Source organism: Gopherus evgoodei, chromosome 9 (genome assembly GCF_007399415.2).
Source record: "Gopherus evgoodei ecotype Sinaloan lineage chromosome 9, rGopEvg1_v1.p, whole genome shotgun sequence".
In the NCBI taxonomy this organism is placed as follows: domain Eukaryota; kingdom Metazoa; phylum Chordata; order Testudines; family Testudinidae; genus Gopherus; species Gopherus evgoodei.
Genome location: NC_044330.1, coordinates 106,682,940 through 106,705,236, shown reverse-complemented (window position 1 = coordinate 106,705,236; position 22,297 = coordinate 106,682,940). Strand labels below are relative to the sequence as shown.

The 22,297-nt window shown below is 40.5% G+C and overlaps 1 protein-coding gene across 3 annotated transcripts in view; it reads right to left on the bottom strand.

Annotated features, from left to right (window-relative positions):
- Positions 1-22,095, bottom strand: part of LRCH2 (leucine rich repeats and calponin homology domain containing 2) — a 79,096-nt gene extending 57,001 nt beyond the window's left edge. For 2 of the 3 annotated variants that reach the window (XM_030576581.1, XM_030576582.1), the window contains exon 1: positions 21,854-22,095. In XM_030576581.1, the coding sequence (XP_030432441.1) occupies positions 21,854-22,088 (235 nt within the window). In that variant the 5' untranslated portion in view covers positions 22,089-22,095. Of the gene's footprint in view, positions 1-1,590; positions 1,735-21,853 lie in introns of all 3 variants that reach the window. The other variant, XM_030576583.1, reaches the window with a different exon arrangement.
- Between the last annotated feature and the right edge of the window lie 202 nt (positions 22,096-22,297).

The window sequence follows — 22,297 nt, the reverse complement described above, 5'->3', positions numbered from 1 at the left end:
CCATATGCTAATACAAAAAAAAGACTGTTCCACCATTATCTTTCTGTTATATGGACTGATGCAGCAGCTGCTCTGCGTGTATGTCAACACCCACTAAATTCAAAGGGATTCCCATTCAAGGAAGGTCTGCAGCATTGCCCCCCATCCACAAATGCAGAAGTGAACACAGACACAAGATTGCTGCGACCATCACCAATTCGTTACTGTACATTTCTTGTGGGTAAAGTGTTTGTATTTTGTTTTTCGCGCAATGTGGCGAGTGTATTTAAGACTTTGATTTTATTAGTAAGCTTAGTCCTATAGTACAATGTTCTACAGCTAAAATGGTAGAATAATTATAGCATGTCAATGAGATGAGCTGTTATAGTTTAAAGAGATTTTTTGTTTCCTGACATATGCAAAATAGGAATGTTTATCTCACAGAAGCTCTCCTACTTCTTAAGCTCTAGAGAATTCTCACTCCAACTAGGAGAATTCAAGCTTTTCATAGTTTCCTTCTTGGTTCCAAAACTACGGATAGTTTTTGAAAACCATGTAAATGAAAGCTGAATATGTTGAAGGAAATCAAGTTTGAAATAGCTGGATTTAAATGCTAAACACTCTTGTTTAAAAAAAAAAAAAAAAAAGTTACTGGATTTCCTTACAAAGAATCTCAGTTTAAGTTTCTTTAATTATACTACTTTAACTGGAAAGAATTCCTTTCAGATTTGTCGTGTACTGTAATATACACAATCTTCTGGAACAAGTCACATGACTAAGTGATGTGCCATTTAAACACCATTGCACAGTGTGCTAATTACACATTGTTGATTAATTTTCCAATCAAGGATCAACACCATGAAACATGTATTATTTCCATTTTGCAGACATCCCACTCTCACTCCAGAAGCACCACACCTCAACCACAGTTTCATCTTTCCGTTTTACGGAAACAGCATACCTTGCCTTGAGGTAAACACGGGAACAATGGTCTGGTCCTGTACTCTGAGAAGGGCCCCTAATATGCAGACTATAGTTAACTTGCACATCAGATTCCCACCATAGGTCTTTTCTGCTGGTCCCCTGTAATCAGCCATTTAAAAAAAAATCATCTAATAATATGATCAATCCCACTGTTCCTGGAATTCATCAAAATTTTAACAAAAAAATGTATAAAGCAGAAAATAGAGTGGGATTTCATACATGAAATATTTCTTCTTATGAGCAGGTTATTAAATAGCTTTCCAATATAGGGATTCCTGTACTGTACTCTGAAGCATATGCTGATGTCAGAAACTGGATGTAATACTAGACGGACAACTTGTCTGCTCCAATACAGCAAGTTGTAGGTCTGGAAATCTATGCTTTATTTCCACCTCTGCCACTGACTCACTTGAGCAAGCCACTTCATGGGCAGGGAAACGGAGGTACTAAGTGGTATAATATTATTTACCTAACTCACATGGGTGTTAAGGCTTTCAAGCAATTTGCAAATGTTCATGGGGAACACGCTTCATAGTGTTATTTATGTTTCGCTAACATAAAAATGTAGTCATCCTCTTAAAAGTCATCATCTTCTCCCTCATAAATGCTGGCACACTTGAAACCAACCTGAAGTAAATGGAAATTCTTGGCAAGAATCTGGATTCAATTATTAATTAGTCTTCCAGTTTCACAATGGCGCCCAATGTTTGTGTCACTCCTGACGACATCTGTCTGTCAGCTTTGATGAGGACAGATCAACAATAGGAGAGGCTGAGGGTGAAGAAAATATTCTACTTATCTTGGATACTTAAAATATACAATGCTGTGAAAATATATACTATATTTTAACCCTATATTCCTGTTGTGTCATAATTTCAGTTTCCCACCGCCATCTTTCCAGTAAACCCAGGGTAGAACTATGGCTTACAAAACTGTTTTAATATTAACATTGTTTTATAAAGATTAATGTAAACAAATCACAGCTTAAAGCACCATATTTTATTTTAATGAAACGTTACTACAGTTCTATGGGTGGTGGCAAGGGGTTTGAATCATTAATTTAGGAGGTGGCACTGCCCGTACAGTTTGGGCTCCACCCATTTAGGGTTGGGAACCACATCTGAAGATATCTTTGTTTCTCTGACAAGTGTGAATAGAGCCAAACCATGAGGCATATGGTCCCCTGTGTGGTAAGCCCACACTGGGACTAAGCAGCTCTATGATTTCACCAACGCTGTTTTTTGTGAACTTCTCCCACCATTCTTCTAGCACCAGTGACACTCAGCCAGAACTAGTAATTGTGAGAGCACTAGTGTAAACTAGCTGTTGGAGTTTTTATTACAATTGGCTAATTCTTAGTCAGCACAAGCCAGGACCATGCAATATACCACTGAAAGCCAGTTCAACCATGCTAAAGTAAAAAGAGGCAGGGGTATGTCAAAGAAAGCCTCTGTGTAGACAAGAACAAAAAAGAGTTCATTCTAGTTTTCTCCAGATCATTCCATTGGATGGATAATTAAACAATTTTCCTTAGCCTATTACTGATGCATCATAAAAACCAAGCCAAATTTACCATTTTAGAGACAGCAGGATCATTTCCTCATGAACAGGTTTACATGGCAATGATTAATCTGTGCAGGGCTAGAAAATATGGGACTCACAAAGGATGCTGTGTTTTACAAGTCATACACCAGTATCTGAGTTATACATCTGAATATATTGAAATTGAATCATTAATAATCAAATTAAGTTAACCATTAGCCAGAGAAGAAAGGAAAAGTTACTACTCAGATTTCATATCTAGCATCTGCTCCTTTTTGCTCCCAATTCTGATACTCAATGAACTGGACAATTGTATTTAAATTTATTCTTAGAATATAGGTTTTTTTAATAAGTTTATCCAACACAAACATAGCCCCTTTCCCAGATAGAAGGGGAAAGTGAAAGAATGAAATCACAGACTAAAATAGGTTTTTTTTGTTTGTTTTTGAGAAAAGTAAAACCTCAGCACTAAGATTTCTTGAGAGCAGGGAAAATTATGATCCTTGACTCTGTCTCAAGATGAACGGTAAGCCACAGAAGGTAAAGGGGAAAAAAGCCCCAAGGCTCCGATATCTGCCACCATTGGAGTATGCACTAATTCACTCTTGGATACGAAAAAGATTTGATGCCATTTAAACATCTATTAATACTAAATTGTAGTCATTCTAATATAAAACAGGCACTTTTTATTTCAGGGTAAAGATCCTTGGATTCCTATGACCACATCAGTGGCCAAAGAAAGTTAAAATGAAATTTAAATTTACTAAGTAATTATTGTACCGGTGATGTGATTACAGACCCCACATATAAGTAATTCCAGGTGCCTGGCCTGAAAGTCAAAACACCAGGAATTTTATATAAACTTGTGCATATTTGTGATATTTTTCTCACTGAAACACAATGTAATTTCAGTAGAGAAGAGGTGGGGCAAGGGTTCTTTTCTGTCAAAAGCACAAGAAAGAGTTTGGACAACTGGGACAACTGAGTTTGGACAACTGGTATTCCAAGAACTAGCACAAACTTCTTGTGACACTTATAGTAAATATGCAAAATGGAGATAGTTCTCTACTTCACTGGGATGTGAAGCTTAATTTATTAGTGTGTGTAAACAGCTTTGATGTTTTTGGATGGATGGCACTATACTAAAATTAAATATTAAAAAGCAAGAGAATCTTTTCAACAATAATTAGAAAATAACTTTCTCTGCAACTTATTGCAGCTGCTTGTTCAGTACCATTTAAAGTTAATGTTGGGAACAACTTTAAAAAAATAGTCAGTTAAAACCCACTCCTTCTACTCAACGTACAGACAAACTGTCTTCAGAGTTACAACTGCCTAATGATTTGCAATGAAACTTTCACTGTATACAAAATTTCACAATATTTCATTTAGCATAGAGTACAAGAGTAAGAGAAAGACACTTGTGACAACCAATGGAAAATGATTCAAAATATTTGATATATCAATCCCCGGATTCTTATTTAAAAAGAAAAAACAAAGACGTGCATCTGAAACAGAAACACACACAATCATGTTCCAGATAAAGCCCTTACCGACTATTCCACAATCTATAAGGGAAGAGGAATGTCCAATGAAAGCTCAGTTTTTAAGCCGACTGTCTCTCTGGGCTCAGTTCTGCAAGGTGCTTAGCACACTAGCATGATCCAGCAAAGCACTTAAGCACATGCATAGCTTTAACCATGTGAGTAGTCCACATGTCTTCCATGCAAGATAGCAGCACACTGTGCAAGATCAAGCCCTGTAAGAAGCTGTGATTCTTCTAAGTAGAAGGATGAAGAATTAAAAAGAGAGAATCCTCCCTCTCATAGATCAGCATCCAATCATTGCAGACTAAAGGTTCCTTGGCAGGGTTATTGAGGACTTTTTCTAAGCTTTTATTCCATTATTTCAGCTGTTGTAAAAGAGGTACAAATACCTATATAACCCTTGCCAGATATCCAGAGACTCCCACTGTCAGTTATTTTTCCCTATTATTATGCCCTGTAAAAAGAAGGGGGGGGGGGGAAAGAAGAGGATAAATCTCAGAAGTACAGGTCAGATAGAGCAACGGGGGGAAAAAACACCTGCATCAACAGCAACATGTGGTTTGTGTCTAACATCATTCTTTGGTATGATTAATAATAACAGAAAGAGAGACGTGCCCACGCCACTCAGAAAAGTGCCAAGTTTCTGAACAATTTGAAGTGCTACTGGTATTAACACATCTTTCAGGACTCTGAACAACATTTCTTTAGAAACTGAGTGTTTGTGTTATACTATGTAATAGTACACCAGGGAAATAACAAACATAGTCTACTTCAAAACGAGGATAGTTGTTTCTGAAGAAGAGATCCATTTCTGCTGCTCATTCCCAAACTGAAGCCGTAATCATCTTGTGACATCAATCATTTCCACAGTAACCAACTTCAGTGTCAGAGGATATGATTTCAATTTGGAAAGAGGAAGTATATCTTTTCTTGTCACTGAGGAACAGAGGCCCTGTTTTTATGCAATTGTCTTTTTTAAAAAAGGAATGACAAATAAAATGTGAATAATAATACCATTCTCCAAGGGAAAAAATGTGGTTGATGAGAAGTCAGCAGACATTTAAAGACAAGACTCAATCTATTGTCCATAAACTGAATCAGTCCATAAGTCATATACAGATATCTGTATCTAGAAGTATGCATTTAGAATAGCAAGACATGTCCATGTGTACATATCTGCCTTAAAGACCTCTAATGAGTCTTATGAATTTATATTGTAGCATTAATCAAACAAGTATTTATAAAACCAATACAGAAGATTAGTGGTAGAAAACAGCTCAATGACTTTAGCTAAAAGCAGTTCACAGATTAGTCTCTCATCAGCTTACCAAAATGGAAATAAACCCCATCCCATTACACACTTTTTTTTTTTAAAAAAAGACTTTACAACTGTATCATGATCTATTACAAGAAAGAAGTAGAGAGAAGCTAGTAAGTGAAAGATGGTTTTAAAATTACAAAAGACAACATGCAATATGTTGCTACTTTAAAACTGTATTCTAAGGGGAGCTGGCAAAGACTCCACTCCTGTATTTAGGCTAACACATTCCACTGTGAAATATTTTTGTGACTTTGAGAAATTCTAAAACCCTCAATGTTCGCAGCAGGTTTTTCAAATTTAGCAGTGGGAAAGTCCATGGCCTAGAGAAGGGTCTTTTGTCCAGTGAAATTCCATTCAGGTTTGGCTGACAAAAACTTTCGGAAGTCTCCACTTCTCTCAGGTTGCTTGTGTTGTCACCATGCCATAACTGAATGTGAACACTAATTTTAAAGCCAGGCCTACATTTCCAAAGCAGCACACACCTTTCTCCCCAATACACTTACACTTGGAACACGGGGAGCTGATGACCACTCCAGTGGTGACTAAGCGTTTGCTCTTGCCGCTTGCCTTCCTTAGTCTTTACATGGAGAAATGGTCTGAGGTAAACAGGATGAAGTTCAATAAAGATAAATGCAAAGTGCTCCACTTAGGAAGGAACAATCAGTTTCGCACATACAGAATGGGAAGAGACTGTCTAGGAAGGAGTATGGCAGAAAGAGATCTAGGGGTCATAGTGGACAACAAGCTTAATATGAGTGAACAGTGTGATACTGTTGCAAAAAAAGCAAACATGATTCTGGGATGCATTAACAGGTGTGTTGTAAACAAGACACAAGAAGTCATTCTTCCGCTTTACTCTGCACTGGTTAGGCCTCAACTGGAGTATTGTGTCCAGTTCTGGGCACCGCATTTCAAGAAAGATGTGGAGAAATTGGAGAGGGTCCAGAGAAGAGCAACAAGAATGAATAAAGGTCTTGAGAACATGACCTATGAAGGAAGGCTGAAGGAATTGGGTTTGTTTAGTTTGGAAAAGAGAAGACTGAGAGGGGACCTGATAGCAGTTTTCAGGTATCTAAAAGGGTGTCATCAGGAGGAGGGAGAAAACTTGTTCACCTTAGCCTCCAATGATAGAACAAGAAGCAATGGGCTTAAACTGCAGCAAGGGAGATTTAGGCTGGACATTAGGAAAAAGTTCCTAACTGTCAGGGTAGTTAAACACTGGAATAGATTGCCTAGGGAAGTTGTGGAATCTCCATCGCTGGAGATATTTAAGAGTAGGTTAGATAAATGTCTATCAGGGATGGTCTAGACAGTATTTGGTCCTGCCATGAGGGCAGGGGACTGGACTCGATGACCTCTCGAGGTCCCTTCCAGTCCTAGAGTCTATGAGTCTATCTACCTAAATCCACTAGCAAAAACAAAGTCAGAACTAACTAACATGACATTTGCTGCTCTTACAAGGGTAGTGAACAATGCATGTTCTATTCTTTTCTCCTACCCTTTGTCTGTCTTGCTTATTTGGATTGGAAGATCTTTGAGGCAGGAACAGTCTTACGCTTGTGTTTGTGCAGTACCTAGCACAATGATTCCCATTCGACCCCTAACCACCATCATAACATGATCAGTAACCACCAACAATTCTAGAATAACTGGATGGTATCAGACTTGTCAATTTAGTTCTTAGTAACACACTTTTAAAAACTGAACATTTGCTCCAGGTTCAATTAAGATTATTAGCTTTAAATTAATGTCATCATCCCCAACAATATGAGTCTGGCTGATCGGCAGACACAAAAAACCCATCTAAGGAATAATATGGATTTCACAGAATACAATTAATCCTCATAACCAAGAGCAAGACATGAGCAGCTAATGAAACTTATTTCTTGAAGGTGCACAGGTATTTCAGAAGCTCTTTTTTCATTAAATGTGAAAAAAACTACAATGAATATTGAAAGGTACCTAAGGGATGTTTTAGTTACTCAGTGCTTCTCTATTTATACCTACTGTAGAGCCACCAGCATCATAGCTTATTTAATCACTAAATGCATAGCAGGTAGCCCAAGCATCAAACTACTTTGTATTTGCAGCTGCATTTTTCCTCTCTCATTCATTCAACGCCACACAACAACCAGACATACAGAGGTTATCACAAACTAAGATCATCAGGTTTTACTGGATAGGATGCTTAAATTTTCATCTATACCAGGGTAGGCAACCTATGGCATGCGTGCCGATTTTCAGTGGCACTCAACACTGCCTGAGTCCTGGTCACAGGTCTGGGGGACTCTGCGTTTTAATTTAATTTTAAATGAAGCATCTTAAACATTTTAAAAAACCTTATTTATTTTACATACAATAGTTTAGTTGTGGCACCTTATAGACTAACAGACGTTTTGGAGCATGAGCTTTCACCCACGAAAGCTCATGCTCCAAAACGTCTTGTTAGTCTATAAGGTGCCACAGAATTCTTTGCTGCTTTTACAGATCCAGACTAACACGGCTACCCCACTAATACTTGACAATAGTTTAGTTATATATTGCAGACTTACACTTTAACATTTTTAGGTGGTCTCTTTCTGTGTTACTGGCACGTGAAACCTTAGATTAGAATGAATAAATGAAGACTCGGCACACCACTTCTGAAAGGTTGCCAACCTCTGATCTATTCCTTTATTTCAAGATTTGAGAAGGCAGTGTGGTCTAACGGAAAGACCACTGGACTTAGACCCAGGAGACCAGGGTTCTATTGCTGGCTTACCCAAGATCGCTAGAAGGCCACTTCGCTTCTCTATGCCTCAGTTTACCCATCTGTAAAATGAGGATAATGATACTGTTCTCCTTTGAGATACTCATGAAAAGCACTATATAAGAGCTATTATCTAAAATATATACTCTTACTCCCTGACTAAACTGACATTGTTCCATTAACACTACATTATGTAAAAATAATTTTAAAGCGAGTGCAAAACTATTTAAATTACAACAGCCTGTACAGTGCATTCTAACAATCCAAAATTTTCAAATATTTCACCATGCCAAAACAACTGAATTGCAAGTTCAAATTGTGCTCCCATCTTTCCACTTCAGAAACAGGTTCTACAGGACTGAAAAACCAGGGGCCAAAACCAAGCAATAGTGCTCTATAAACCTACCACATAGCCATGCGGCTGTTTTACATGACTGCAATAGAAACAATAACTCTACCTCAGATTGAATGAGCCTTGACACAGCTTTTAATATCATCACAATGCAAAATGCAGTCACCTAGTGACTGCACTGCCTGAGGAACTGCAGTTAAATGATAGAAAGCCAAGCGGAATTTAAGAGTTAGTCCTCTCCAAGGAGACCTTTTGACATCAAGTATATGGGAAAAGGCCTTCTCAGGATGGGTATGCAGTTATGGGGAAAACTATTGCCAATGCAATACTCTTATTAAGGCAGAACTCAGATGAGTCCTCTGCACCACTTGATTCTTTCAGCTTGTGGTATAAAGTTGACCAGATATTAGTGCCTGAATTTCAGTTACTCTATGAAATTAAGTCACACCATCAAGGAAAATATTCTTCCAGACAAGGAATTTGATGTCAGAGGTACTGAGTGGCTAAGATGAGCCACCATTTTCTTTGTCAAGACCACATGGGGAGCATCCTAATTTCACAGAGCATCCTAATTCCTCAACATTGGGAGCATCCTAATTTCACAGTGTCAGGTCCTGAATAAACCAGACAAAGAGGGGCTGCAAACACATATGGCCCCAGATGGAGTTAATCTAAGTGAGATGAAAGCAATTAAGCCATGTGTAGGGCAGGCAAAAGGTTCCACATGGGCCTACAGCATAAGCCTTTTCAACTAAAGACTGTAAACCTTTGTTGTCTGGTAGGCTGCTTCCAAGCGGCCAGGAGGCCTTAAAGACTTGCTCAAATGCACAATGCCTACAGAGCGCTAACTTCTCTGAAGCCAGGCTGTCAAATAACTTCATCTCATAGTATCAGAGGGGTAGCCATGTTAGTCTGGATCTGTAAAAGCAGCAAAGAGTCCTGTGACACCTTATAGACTAACAGATGTTTTGGAGCATGAGCTTTCGTGAGTAAATTTTCATAGTAAATTTTCCTTTCAGTTAGATATTTAGGGATGCTAAATTATTTCCACTACCTTCATCGACTGTTTTCAAAAATTTAAATGTAGGTGCTAATTTTGAAACTGGAAACCATGTAACCAATGTGAACAGGACTGCATTCTTAGTGTCTCAAAAAAAACAGCTTTGCAGCTCTTTAGATGAATACATTTAAACAGTACACTATCCAAATTTAAATTGAAAAAAATAATAAAAAAAGGTAATTTGACAGGTACTGTCTGGAAAAACTAGTTATACGTGAAAGGCCTTTAAAATTCATTGTTTACAGGCTCCCTAAATAAATCATTTGTTCTAAAAGAACAAAAGATACTGTTAGTTCATAAAATACCTTGTGGTATGTAAATTACTAACTGGCACATTTGTGCCGAACTAAACTACACAGGGTATGATTACTACACTAATACATGTAAAACAGAATCTGAAAAGTATCAGCTGGTGGGGCTTTGATAGTATTTTTTTTTAAATGATTCAGTGATATCACTTTGACTTGCCCTGATAATCTCAAGTATTTGGAAAAAAAATTTTAATATGGCTTGAATATTGAATTGAGATTTGTTGAAATAGGCCACTGAAGCAAAATCCTAAGGAATCAGTGCAACTAGCAGGTGAGAAGAAGCAACTTTTACTCTTACCTGTGCAATCTGGAGGCTATTCAAACACTTCCAGAATTTATACCCTGCCCAATCTGTTCATGTTGAGTTATTTATCAGGCATTATAATAAAGGAAGATTTGAAGAATACATTTTATTTCTAGTCTTCTACAGAAGACAGTTAATGAAAGACTGACATTGCATTTTCACCTTTATCCAACCAGACTGGCTTTTTTCAGGAAATGTCTATCTTCAGTCATATAACAGGGAAGGAAAGAAAATAAGAACTGTTCAACTGCCAATTCATAAGAACTTTACTACTGAGACAAATGTCTAATGCTCTGCTCACATTAAATTTTACACACTCTGGAGAATAAAAGATTTCATTGGTGAAATGTTAACGTTACTAATGAAGAGACAGGATTATAGGAAGAAAGGTCTCCCAGCTACAGTAATATTGCACAACTAGGTGAGATAACTTACATGAGATGTCAACTTAAGTTAGACTTTTTACTGGAACTAAATGCTTCTGAGTTTGTTAATGGTGCCTTCTTCAGTTATTTCTTAAATAGAAACAAACTATTATAAGTTCTATTGATATTAACAAACATTATTAATGTTAGTCAAAGTACATTTAATATGAAAAGGCTTTAAATTTTACCAATCACTCACTTTGCACAGATCTAAACCTATTAGTCAGGAGACTGATTTAAAAAATAAGTGACTTCAACTGCGATCTCATTGGGCGATGCTTTTAGACAAAGACCAAGCCCCAGATGCCAGGAAGAGTAGGTACTATCTTTTGGAAAAGCATCTGCTAATGTCAAAAATTGAACTCCTTTTTCCCCAAACAAGTCGTTTGGCTGCTGGAAGGGAAGACTGAGCACTTTCTCTCACCAACTCCAGAGTCTACTGTAAGTGAGGTGATGGCCTATGCTGTTCTATCCCCCTCTAGCTGTCTTGGGGCAAGTGATAGAATTACTCCACTCATCTAAGGCCTTGGCTACACTGGTGCTTTACAGCGCTGCAACTTTCTTGCTCGGGGGTGTGAAAAAACACACCCGAATGCAGCAAGTTACAGTGCTGCAAAGCGCCAGTGTAAACAGTGCCCCAACGCTGGGAGCGCGACTTCCAGTGCTGCAAGCTAATCCCCACAGGAAGGTGGAGTACCTGCAGTGCTGGGAGACCTCTCTCCCAGCGCTGGCGCCGCGACGACACTCGCATTTCAAAGCGCTGCCGCGGGAGTGCTCCCGCGGCAGCGCTTTGGAGTTTCGAGTGTAGCCAAGCCCTTTGTCCGAAACAGCAGCAGAAAACACTAGCATTACTCTGGTCAATTTCATTAATTTCACAGTTCTGAACAGTAATGGAAAAACTGGACAAAGTTGTTAGATTTCATTCTATTGCTGCTTAAAAAAAAACAAAACAAAACAACAAAAAAACCACACACACAACCTGCAGAGGCCGTGGAGCTTTTTAGAAGCTGCAGGAGATACTGCTGCATTTGTTCATATTTGGAAGGTTTCTTCCACAACTTTAAGGACAAAGAATACTTCGGTAAGGAAAGAGTGCTTACACTTGACAGAATTTGTTGTTGGCCCTCATATATGCCACTGCAAGCTGCCTAGTCACTAGTAGCAAGTGGATTTTTCAAGCTCTGATTCAATGCATTGGTAATATAAAGAGTAAAAACATCCACCTTTTCTAATAGCTTTCAGAAGTAGATTCCCTTCCACTTTTAGTTATCTGTTTCGGAGGCAAGAGCACTTTTCAGATTTTCTTTTGACCAATTTTAATAAGGGGTACTGGGTACATCTGATTTTTCAGACATTAGGTCCATCTTTTATTCAGTTTAAGTTTCTACAATACCCCAGTTACTATAGCCAATGATGTGTATTTTCTGATAAATATTTAATTCATAATAATCATCTTACTTTCATGTTCCAATCTTTCATAAATTTAATTTAGTTCATCTTTGTTTTGACTTAATTCAACATTGCTTTAAAAAATTAAAAAATTTACTCTCTCATTTTTCCAGACTTCAAATTTTGTATTAGCAGGCTGTTCCTGATGCTGCTTGGAATGGTGAGCTTCAGAAAACAGACTAATTTGTCTGTTGTATTTCAAGGATGCACATGCATCAAAAGACCTAGTTTTATTTCTATAATTTACTATTTTATATTAACATTAATTATGCTAATATGATTTTAAGAACATTTAGAATCACAGTCATTTGGGACTGCCCATGCTTTAAGAAGATTTGGTAGGAGAGTACAGTTGAACATTTTGGATTTTCATCTATCTTTTTATGGTGCGTAGCCTGAAAAACCTGTGTTTGATCAGAAGGCTTCAGTGATCTGAAGCTTAGATCTGATGAGCAAGTGTTATGCTGGACTCGGAGATGCTCGCTGCTTTTATAAAATAACTGAAATGAAAAGATATCTTTCTGAAATCCACAGTGCTTACATTTGGCAGATCTTCAATAGTCAGGCCAGACTGTAAAATCATGGGGGAAGAAATCAAATCTTTGTATATGTTCATACAGCATCCAGGACAATGGGTGTTCTGAATTACCAGCTAGGAAAAAGGCTAGTGCATCTGTGAAATCGTCCTTGGGTGTACTTTATAAAGTGCAGTATCTGCCCAAATTGAGAGCCAGCTATGAAAGCTGGCTGAATTAAAATACAAAAAGTAAACCACAGAAAGCTCAAAAAGTAGAGTATTATGACATTTCTTCAGAGAACACCCGAGCAGACTGAAATTTCAGAATAAGTTTTCCTTAACTCAGAAATCCATACTAGCATACTAGACAGACTCCCAAAGGGATGGTAGGGAGGAAAGTATCCCTTCAAGATTTTAAAACTTGCTTTTCCATTATCCTCTGCCTCCAAACAACTACAGTGAAACCCCACTATAATGCGACGTTTGGGGTCCAAAAAATTCCATTGCGATAAATGCAGGGTCGCGGTATAGCAGGGTTTCAAGCCGATCAGTTTAACTCAGTGGTCCCCAACGCAGTGCACTGATGTGCGCTGCCTAGTGCCTAGCAGGGGAGAGAAGCTGCGGCCCTGCACCTGCCGGGGACAGAGAACTCCGAGGCTGCAGGCGCCAGTGCTCTCTCTCCCCGGCAGGTGCGGGGCCACGGCTTTTCTCCGGTTTGGAGAGAAGCCGCGGCCCTGTGCCTGCCAGGGACAGAGAACTCCAGGGCTGCGGGCGCCAGTGCTCTCTGTCCCCGGCAGGCACAGGGCCGCGGCTTCTCTCCCCTGCTAGGCACTAAGCAGGGGCACCTCAATGTCCCAGCAGGTGCCATGGCATTGGGGACAACTGGTATTAGGCCGTAAAGGGGAGCCAACTTATGATCGCATTATATGCCATTTCCTGTTATGGTAGGGAGCGTTATTGCGAGGTTTGTCCACAAATAGGAAGAAGTTGTATAATGAGAACACTTTTTGTTCATAAAGTAGAGGTTTTCGTAGGGCTGTGCATAAGCATTTCACATAAAGGGTTTTTGCTTTGTTTTTAAAAGAAAGGTTAGTCCGTTAGCACTGATTCAGATATGAATATGAAGGGGTAATTAGAATGAACCTAAAGCACATTAAACTCCAAATTTGTCACTGTAATGCAAATCTATCGTAGTTACACTTAGTATTTCTGCTTGTTAGCCTACACAGAATAGTTCTCAAAGAAAAACTTCCAAACTTACAGAAAAAATTTTCATGACATCTTAGTAAATCAGTTTGATCCAGCCAACTAAAAAGAACACAGGAGACAGTTTTACAAGTGCCTAAGCAACAAAGGAGTAGAAGTCCAGCTAGTCAAACAAAATTACATCATCTTAACTTTTTCTTCATTCCATGTACTAATAGAAGAGTAACATGCCTGATTATTTTTCTTTCATCAGCTTTAAATTTTATTAGTTTTTCTATTCAGTTTGCACATATGACAGCAGTCCATATAGAGCAATTTTCACTTGTGTTACTGATAAGTTTCAGGTCCTTGTCTCAATCATCTTATCAATATTACTCCTAAGCTTCCTCTATGGGAAGTTCATTTGCACATACTTCCCCGGACCCTGTAAGTGTGTGTTTAACTAGTATTTCAGCAGAAGTGAAGCTGCTGAAGTTTCGGCATTTATTTGGATGCTAATATGTAACTTTGTTGGCGGTGGGGGAGAGGAAGGGAAATCTTGAATTCACAAATCTCTACATTTAAAATAAGACTGTAATGGAGTTTCTGTACACCCTACAAGAATCAGAGAAAACGGATGCATGTCTCTCCCAAATGCCTGCGAATGAGCCAGGGAAGAAAGAAGAGTGACCAGGAGGATAGGTCTCTTCCCTCCCCCACTACACAACTTCTGCATGGATCCAGAGGAAGAGCAGAGAAAGTGGACAGTTAGGTACCTCCCCTGCAGAATGTCTGCCTGCAGTGAGGGAACTGGAAAGAAAAAACTAAGATGAACTGGAGAAAGGGGGAACTCCTAAGTTTATTTTGTCAAGCTGTGGTGACATGCACAGAGACATACACTGATCCTGCGTATATTCACCAACAGCCACTGAGAGGCATGCGTGTTTACCTGTCATATGTGCTCGTAACAAAGCAGCAGGAGAGAAAGATAAAGGAAACTTCCAAAACAAATTAGAAAGCAGAACTTGGAGATTGGGGGGCAGAGGGAGAGTGCGGCAGTATAGTATCTAACATTGCTTTTGTTAGGTTTTAAGCTCTGACAGTATCATTTTAAGGTTCAAACTAAACAAAACACAATAGTTAAATAATATTGGGGATGGGGGGCAAGAATGAAGAGAGCTCTACATCCTAAGTTTTGCCCAAGTTAAGAAAACAATTAAAATTTAACCTTTTCTATAAATCAGGGTTGCAGCCTCATTTGGAATACTCTGAGCAGTACTGGTCAGACCATCTCAAGACAGATATTGCAGAAAGATAACAAGAATGATGGGGGAAGGATAGCTCACTGGTTTGAGCATCGGCCTGGTAAACCCAGAGTTGTGAGTTCAATCCTTGAGGGGGCCATTTAGGGATTTGGGGCAAAAATCTGTCTGGGGACTGGTCCTGCTTTGAGCAGGGGGTTGGACTAGAAGACCTCCTGAGGTCCCTCCCAACCCTGATATTCTATGATTCTAAGGCCTTGGCTACACTGGCGCTTTACAGCACTGCAACTTTCTTGCTCAGGGGTGTGAAAAAAAAAGACACACCCCTGAGCGCTGCAAGATACAGCGCTGTAAAGCGCCAGTGTAAACAGTGCCTCAGCGCAAGCTAATCCCCATGAGGAGGTGGAGTACGTGCAGCGCTGGGACAGCTGACCACACTCGCACTTAAAGTTTCAAGTATAGCCAACCCCTAATAAAGACATGGGCAAATTCTTCTATGAAGAAAGGTTGTTTACTTTAGAAAAAAAATACATAAAGGACACAATAAAAGTATACAAAATAATCAAAGCTACAGAAGATAGACATTTCTCTTCTTTCCATCTAGCAACACAAGAACAAGGGGCACACTTTCAATTAAATTAAAAAAGTGTGGAAAATTCAAAATCATGGAAAGGCAATACTTTTTCACATGTGCAATAAAACTGTGGACCTCACTGCCAGATGAAGTCATTGACGCCATGAACTTAGCAAGATTCAAAGAGGACTGGAAATGTATATGGACAACAAGATTATAACAAAAGTTTTGGAAGGGATATTAAACGTTATTGTTTAGGACTTAAGACAATTTTCAATTATTAGAAAGCAAGGCAATATGGATGCCAGATTAACCCACATTTGCAGGGTTCTACACCTTCCTGTGAAGCAGCTGTTGCTGGCCACTGACAGACAGCATACTGGACTATCTCTAGAGTCTGATCCAGGATAGCAATTCCTTTATTCCTATCTGCAAGTTACTGCTAAAGAAGTTTTTAGTATATATTTTAAATTATCTACACATGCACTAACTCTGAAAACATGAGTTAAAAGAGATTCTGTTCTAGGATAATAGGAAATGAATATGGACAAAACATTGGAATTTGTTTCATGTTTCCAATAGGGTATATTTATAATATTTTAACAGATGAACTGTGGGGAATTTTATAAAATAAGCTTTTTAAAGCGTACTAATACAATGCTGTCTTGGAATGCTGTTCTAAAAAACTGATAGTCCATTTAGTAGGGAGAGTCAAGGAAATATAAATTCTAAGTTAGGTAAAAGGAATAGATCAGAACTCAAGTATCAGAGGGGTAGCCATGTTAGTCTGGATCTGTAAAAGCAGCAAAGAATCCTGTGGCACCTTATAGACTAACAGACGTTTTGGAGCATGAGCTTTCGTGGGTGAATACCCACTTCTTCAGATGCATGTGGTGGAAATTTCCAGGGGCAGGTATATATATGCTAGCAAGCAAGCTAGAGATAACGAGGTCAGTTCAATCAGGGAGGATGAGGCCCTGTTCTAGCAGTTGAGGTGTGAAAACCAAGAGAGGAGAAACTGGTTCTGTAGTTGGCAATATACAAAAACCTGTAGGAGAGCACTTCAACCTCCCTGGCCACACTATTGCAGACATTAAGGTGGCCATCCTGCAGCAAAAAAACTTCAGGACCAGACTTCAAAGAGAAACTGCTGAGCTTCAGTTCATCTGCAAATTTGACACCATCAGCTCAGGATTGAACAAAGACTGTGAATGGCTTGCCAACTACAGAACCAGTTTCTCCTCTCTTGGTTTTCACACCTCAACTGCTAGAACAGGGCCTCATCCTCCCTGATTGAACTGACCTCGTTATCTCTAGCTTGCTTGCTAGCATATATATACCTGCCCCTGGAAATTTCCACTACATGCATCTGAAGAAGTGGGTATTCACCCACGAAAGCTCATGCTCCAAAACGTCTGTTAGTCTATAAGGTGCCACAGGATTCTTTGCTGCTTTTATAGATCAGAACTAAATCTTTTGTCTCTACTTCACTGGTATAAACACAGACTACATCTAAGAGAAGGCTAGTTGAAAGTTTCAGTCCAATTCCTAAAAAGACGGCGATCCATAAATCTCCAAGAAGCATTTGCAGTTGGCGACCTCAGTTTGTCATCTTTTAGATGATAAGCCCAGGATTGACTGGATAGAATGAACGAGTAATTACCCCAGAGTAGTCCCCAAAACAGGGGTAGGAGACACACTGGCAGGCAGGCATTGCACAGAAGCTTCCGTTCCTTTTTATGCTATAACTATTTTATTTTTCAGAACTTTTAGTCCGGCACCTTTCATGAGCAAGAAATGCACCAACATAATATGCTTCAGCTTCTGTAAGGTTAATTTACATGTATTATGATCTGCAGATTCTTACTGAAGACGGATGTTCTTCAGTTTGCAATCACATATTCTCTACTTCAGATGCACCTCACTCAATTTCTACAATAAAATCTAGACTCAACAAATTACGGAACAGTTTCTGGTTCTAAAATAACAGATTCTTTGAGTTCTTAGTCTCTGGCAGTCAGCCAGTTACCTGCCACCATTCTTATCAATGTCAGTACCATCCAAAAAACCCAACCAAATAAACGAATAAAAAAAACACCACACCACACTTCTATTTCATTCAAGAAGGTACAATTTGGTTAGAAGACTATGATGTAAATCATCAAACCAACATGCCCACAACTCCTCTCTTTGGGTGTAAACTTATCGGCATTATGTGAGAACAACAATTGATCCATCTAAAAGGGGCCAGATAAACATGAAATAAACTGGGTCAAATAATGTCAGCAGCATCAGACAATGATGCACCCTTCAAAATTGGTATGCTTGTTGACAGTCTCAGCAGAGACATCAAGGAATCAGAAGATAGGCTGTTTTAGCCTCCCCGTTACATCTTACGACAACCGCTCCATATCAGAGACACTTTTGAGGCAGGCACACTACAAAGCCCATCATTTACCTCTCTCTTTGTTAAGGCTGTGGAGGAGGGAAGCAGTTGAAGTGAATGAACTTGTGGTTAGTCCTCCGTCTACAGCAGGGTTTCTCAAACAGGGGTTACCGCTTGTGTAGGGAAAGCCCCTGGCGGCAGGGCCGGTGTGTTTACCTGCCCCGTCTTCAGGTCTGGCTAATCACAGCTCCCACTGGCCGCGGATCGCTGCTCCAGGCCAATGGGAGCTGCTGGAAGCAGCAGCCAGTAAGTCCCTCGGCCCGCACCAAGAAACCCTGGTCTACAGGATGGGCATCCATAGCACTGGACAGGTGCTTATGGGCACATTTTTAATATCTGAAGGAAAAATAAATGAGGGCTGAAGTTTGGTGGGACAATGTCAGGATGCTGCAAATCTGCTTACTATGTGGTCCCTGTTCTGTGTACAGAGAATGTTAGTTTCAAGGGCGGTCAACATAGCATCTTTCACAAGCATCAAATTCACATGATTTTTTTAAATGACTAAGATCACAAAAGTAAAAAAGCAAAAAACATAAGACACACTTCCTGTGCATCAATCTGACAGTAGATTTACAAAAACAAAAACAAAAAACCACCACCACAACTCATTTCTTGGCCAAATCAAGATGTCAGTGATGTAATAGACCTGTATGCTTAATTCCCATCAGACTTAACACTGCCCACACAATGAGAGGATGTGGGCCTCAAGACTGTAGTTACTTTGGTCTCAGCATTTCCTATTGGATATTCTCCAATTTACACAGATTCTCCAGTTTAAAGGATTTGACAGATGCATAATCAGAGTTAAAGGGCCAGATTACTGTTGCTGCAAGATTATTGCAGGAAATAAGTTTTGCCACATAATATAATGAGATGCGATAAGATGCCACAGGCCTTTGCTACAACACTTGCAACTCATGGTTCAGTAAGGCATTTAAAACTTCTGCATATGCAGGAGACCACACAAATAAACTGGAGGAAGGGAAGTGTTCAAACTGGGAAACATACTCCCACACCCATCCTCTCACCCACATCTCCTTTCTGGATAGGACAATTCAGTTCAAGTTTAAATGAGCAACTGTGTGTCACATTGATTTACACTTAATTCAATAGACGTTTTATGAAATGTGAACCAGAAGTACTTCCAACTCAGTAAACAGAAATTGGTCTCCAGGGAGGAAGGATATTGTTGTGGTTAAGGCACAGAACCCTGAAGCTATAGTAGTAGTTCTAGGATCCTGTTTTCAGCTCCACCACAAACCTTGTGCAAGTCGGTCACTTACAGACAAATTTTCAAAAACAGCATTTATTTTGCATGCCCATCTTGAAACACTTTGGGTCTGATTTTCAGCATGCTGAGCACAGGCAACTACCACTGACTTTTATAGGACCTGTGGGTGCTCAGCACTGCTGGAAGAATGTCTCAAGATGAATAACTAAAAACTGAGGCAACAAAACAGTAAGTAATCTTAACCAGAACCACTGTGCCTCAAATTACATAGTACAAGATGGGGATTAATGCTTCCCTGCTTCACAGGCATGTTGTGATGTGAAGCTAATTTATTAATAGCGTTAAGTGCCATAGGAGTGCCTGTAAATAAATACAAATAGTGGATCAGATTTGCATTATTATTACAAGAATCTAATGCTTCTTTAGAGAAAATCTGTAAGTAACAACTTTTGATGCACTCACAGAATACTAAAAATTCACTCACCAGTCAAAAGAAACAGATCAGATAACTCCAAAAACAACAAAACTACAAAGTTCTTGTTTACAAACAACTTTTGGAAAGATCTGTATAGGAGTTGAACTACAACCTATATGGCTTGAGGATTAATTCTTTAGTAGGTCCTGCATTAAACCAGTTCCACTGTATATAAATAGCAGATTACTATCTATTTGAACAATTTCTTGATGCCATAAAAACACATACTGCTCTTTGGGGCAGGGACCTCTTTGTATGTGTTTGCACAATATCTTACATGATGAAGCCTCAATTCCAATTAGGGACTGTAGGCACTACAGTAATATAAATCACTCAGGTCAGATTGGCATTCTGACAAAAGAGTCAGATAGCTATTAAATTTACACAAAATTATGTTGACTTTGTATTTTAATTACTGTATACATTCAAAACCGTTTCAGTGGTATCTTATGATCAATGTATACCCATTAAATGTATGGACCCATGATGAACAGAATAAAAGACAGAAGAAATCTTTTATTCACTATATCCATTTCCTCATATATCTTTTCATTGTTGAGTATTTACACATAGAAATGCTTAGTGTGTTGACAGGCACATTTTATACCCCTCCCCCTTTTTTAAAAAAAACAAACAGAAAATGTAGAGCTCTCACTCCATAACCCATTTGTAAATTAATCTTGGGCATCCATTGTAAGACAATTAAAGCACTCTTGCCTATCCACATTCTGCATAGCATATGCAAATATACCACATGTGTCAGAGAATAAAACCATTAACAGACCTACTGCTGGATACTCCAAACATCCAGTTTCTTAGCAGGCCTTCACAAATCATTTAAAAAAAAAAAGTGTGATCTTATTGAACAAGATTGCCTATAACCCAACACAAAAAATGCAGTCCACAAAGACTAACAAAGAATAAGTATTTGACGAACCATGGGAGCACAGAACTGTCACAGAGGGATGAAAGCACTACAAGGGCAGACTCTCATTTTCAAAATGATAAGCCAATTACCCACAATCCCATGAAAACAAGAAAAATATCACTTTCTGTTTCCTACTAATATATGTTAAAAACCCTTACTACTTTTGATCAAAATACAGTAGACCTCAGTTAATATATTTCATTTTACCATCCTACCCTAATTAACTCATGTTCAGTGACCAGTCCAGTAGCAAATAAATTGAAAATTAAGAGTATAAAAATACACAATAACCCCCCCACAGCTTATAATGGAAACCAGGTTGTTTAGAGACTATACAGAAGCAAATACCTCCAATTCATCTTACATTTTAAGAGAGTCTAGATAAATTCAGTGGTCTAGGTTCCCACATCTGTACTTAGTAACATGGTGAATACATTCAGTCCTGATCTGCACACTGTGTTCACAGGCTGCGATGTGTGCACACCATGCCCCCACCTTACCCCTTACTAGTAATGGGAAAGAGGCATATTGGAAAATCCCAAGCAACAATGCTGCATCATGAGGGACTTGCCACCCTGATGGGGCCAGAGCCCCCAAAATGGGACAAATGAGCCACAACACTCAGGCCTGATTATTGAAACAGAGAAATAAGTGACTGCCTGTGTCCTACCCAAAGCGCAATCCCAACCGATCCCCCCCAGGGACATACCCTTCATATCTCCCTCCAGCCCATCCCCCCCTACACACACACAGCCCCCCTGGGACATACCCTTCATATCGCCCCCCAGCCCAGCTCCCCTCTACACACACATACCCATGCCCCCCAAGCTCCCTGCCCCCACCCTTCCTATGTCCCCCCGCCCATCTCCCGCCCACACACACTCAGCCCCCCCGGGACATACCCTTCATATCTCCCCCCCTAAACACACTCAGCCCCCCCGGGACATACCCTTCATATCTCCCCCCAGCCCATCCCCCCCTACACACACTCAGCCCCCCCGGGACATACCCTTCATATCTCCCCCCCTACACACACACAGCTCCCCCCCGGGACATACCCTTCATATCTCCCCCCAGCCCACTGCCCCCCTACACACACACAGCCCCCCCATGGACATACCCTTCCTCTGTCCCCCCGCCCATCTCCCGCCCACACACACTCAGCCCCCCGCCCCCACTGACCGGGCATCTCCCCAGGGCCCCGCCCCGCACCTGCTTGCGTGGTGTCGCTCAGGTCGTAGCCGCCGCCGGGGAAGTCGCGGAGCTTCCTGCCGCTGAGGCAGAGGATGCCCGAGCTGGCCGCCTCCTCCAGGGCCCGGTCCAGGCTGCGCCCCGTGTGGGGCTGGGGCAGCGGGGCCGCGCCCCAATACGGCCCGGTGGGGTAGGACAGGGTGAGGTGAGCGGGGAGCCCGAGCCCGCCGCCGCCGCCGCCCTGCCCGGCCGCCATGTTAGTGCCGGAGACAGGCCGGCCCCACAACAAACAGCGGCGCGGCGCGCAGGCGCCGCCGGCCAGGCGGAGGGGGCGCGCCCGGCGCGGGGCAGGGCAGGGCCGGGGGCGCGCCTGACGCCAGGCAGCGAGCGCGGGCTGGGCCGGGGGCGCGCCCTGCGTGTCTCCTCCGCGCCCCTGCCGGCCTGAGGGTCGGGCCCTGTGGGGGG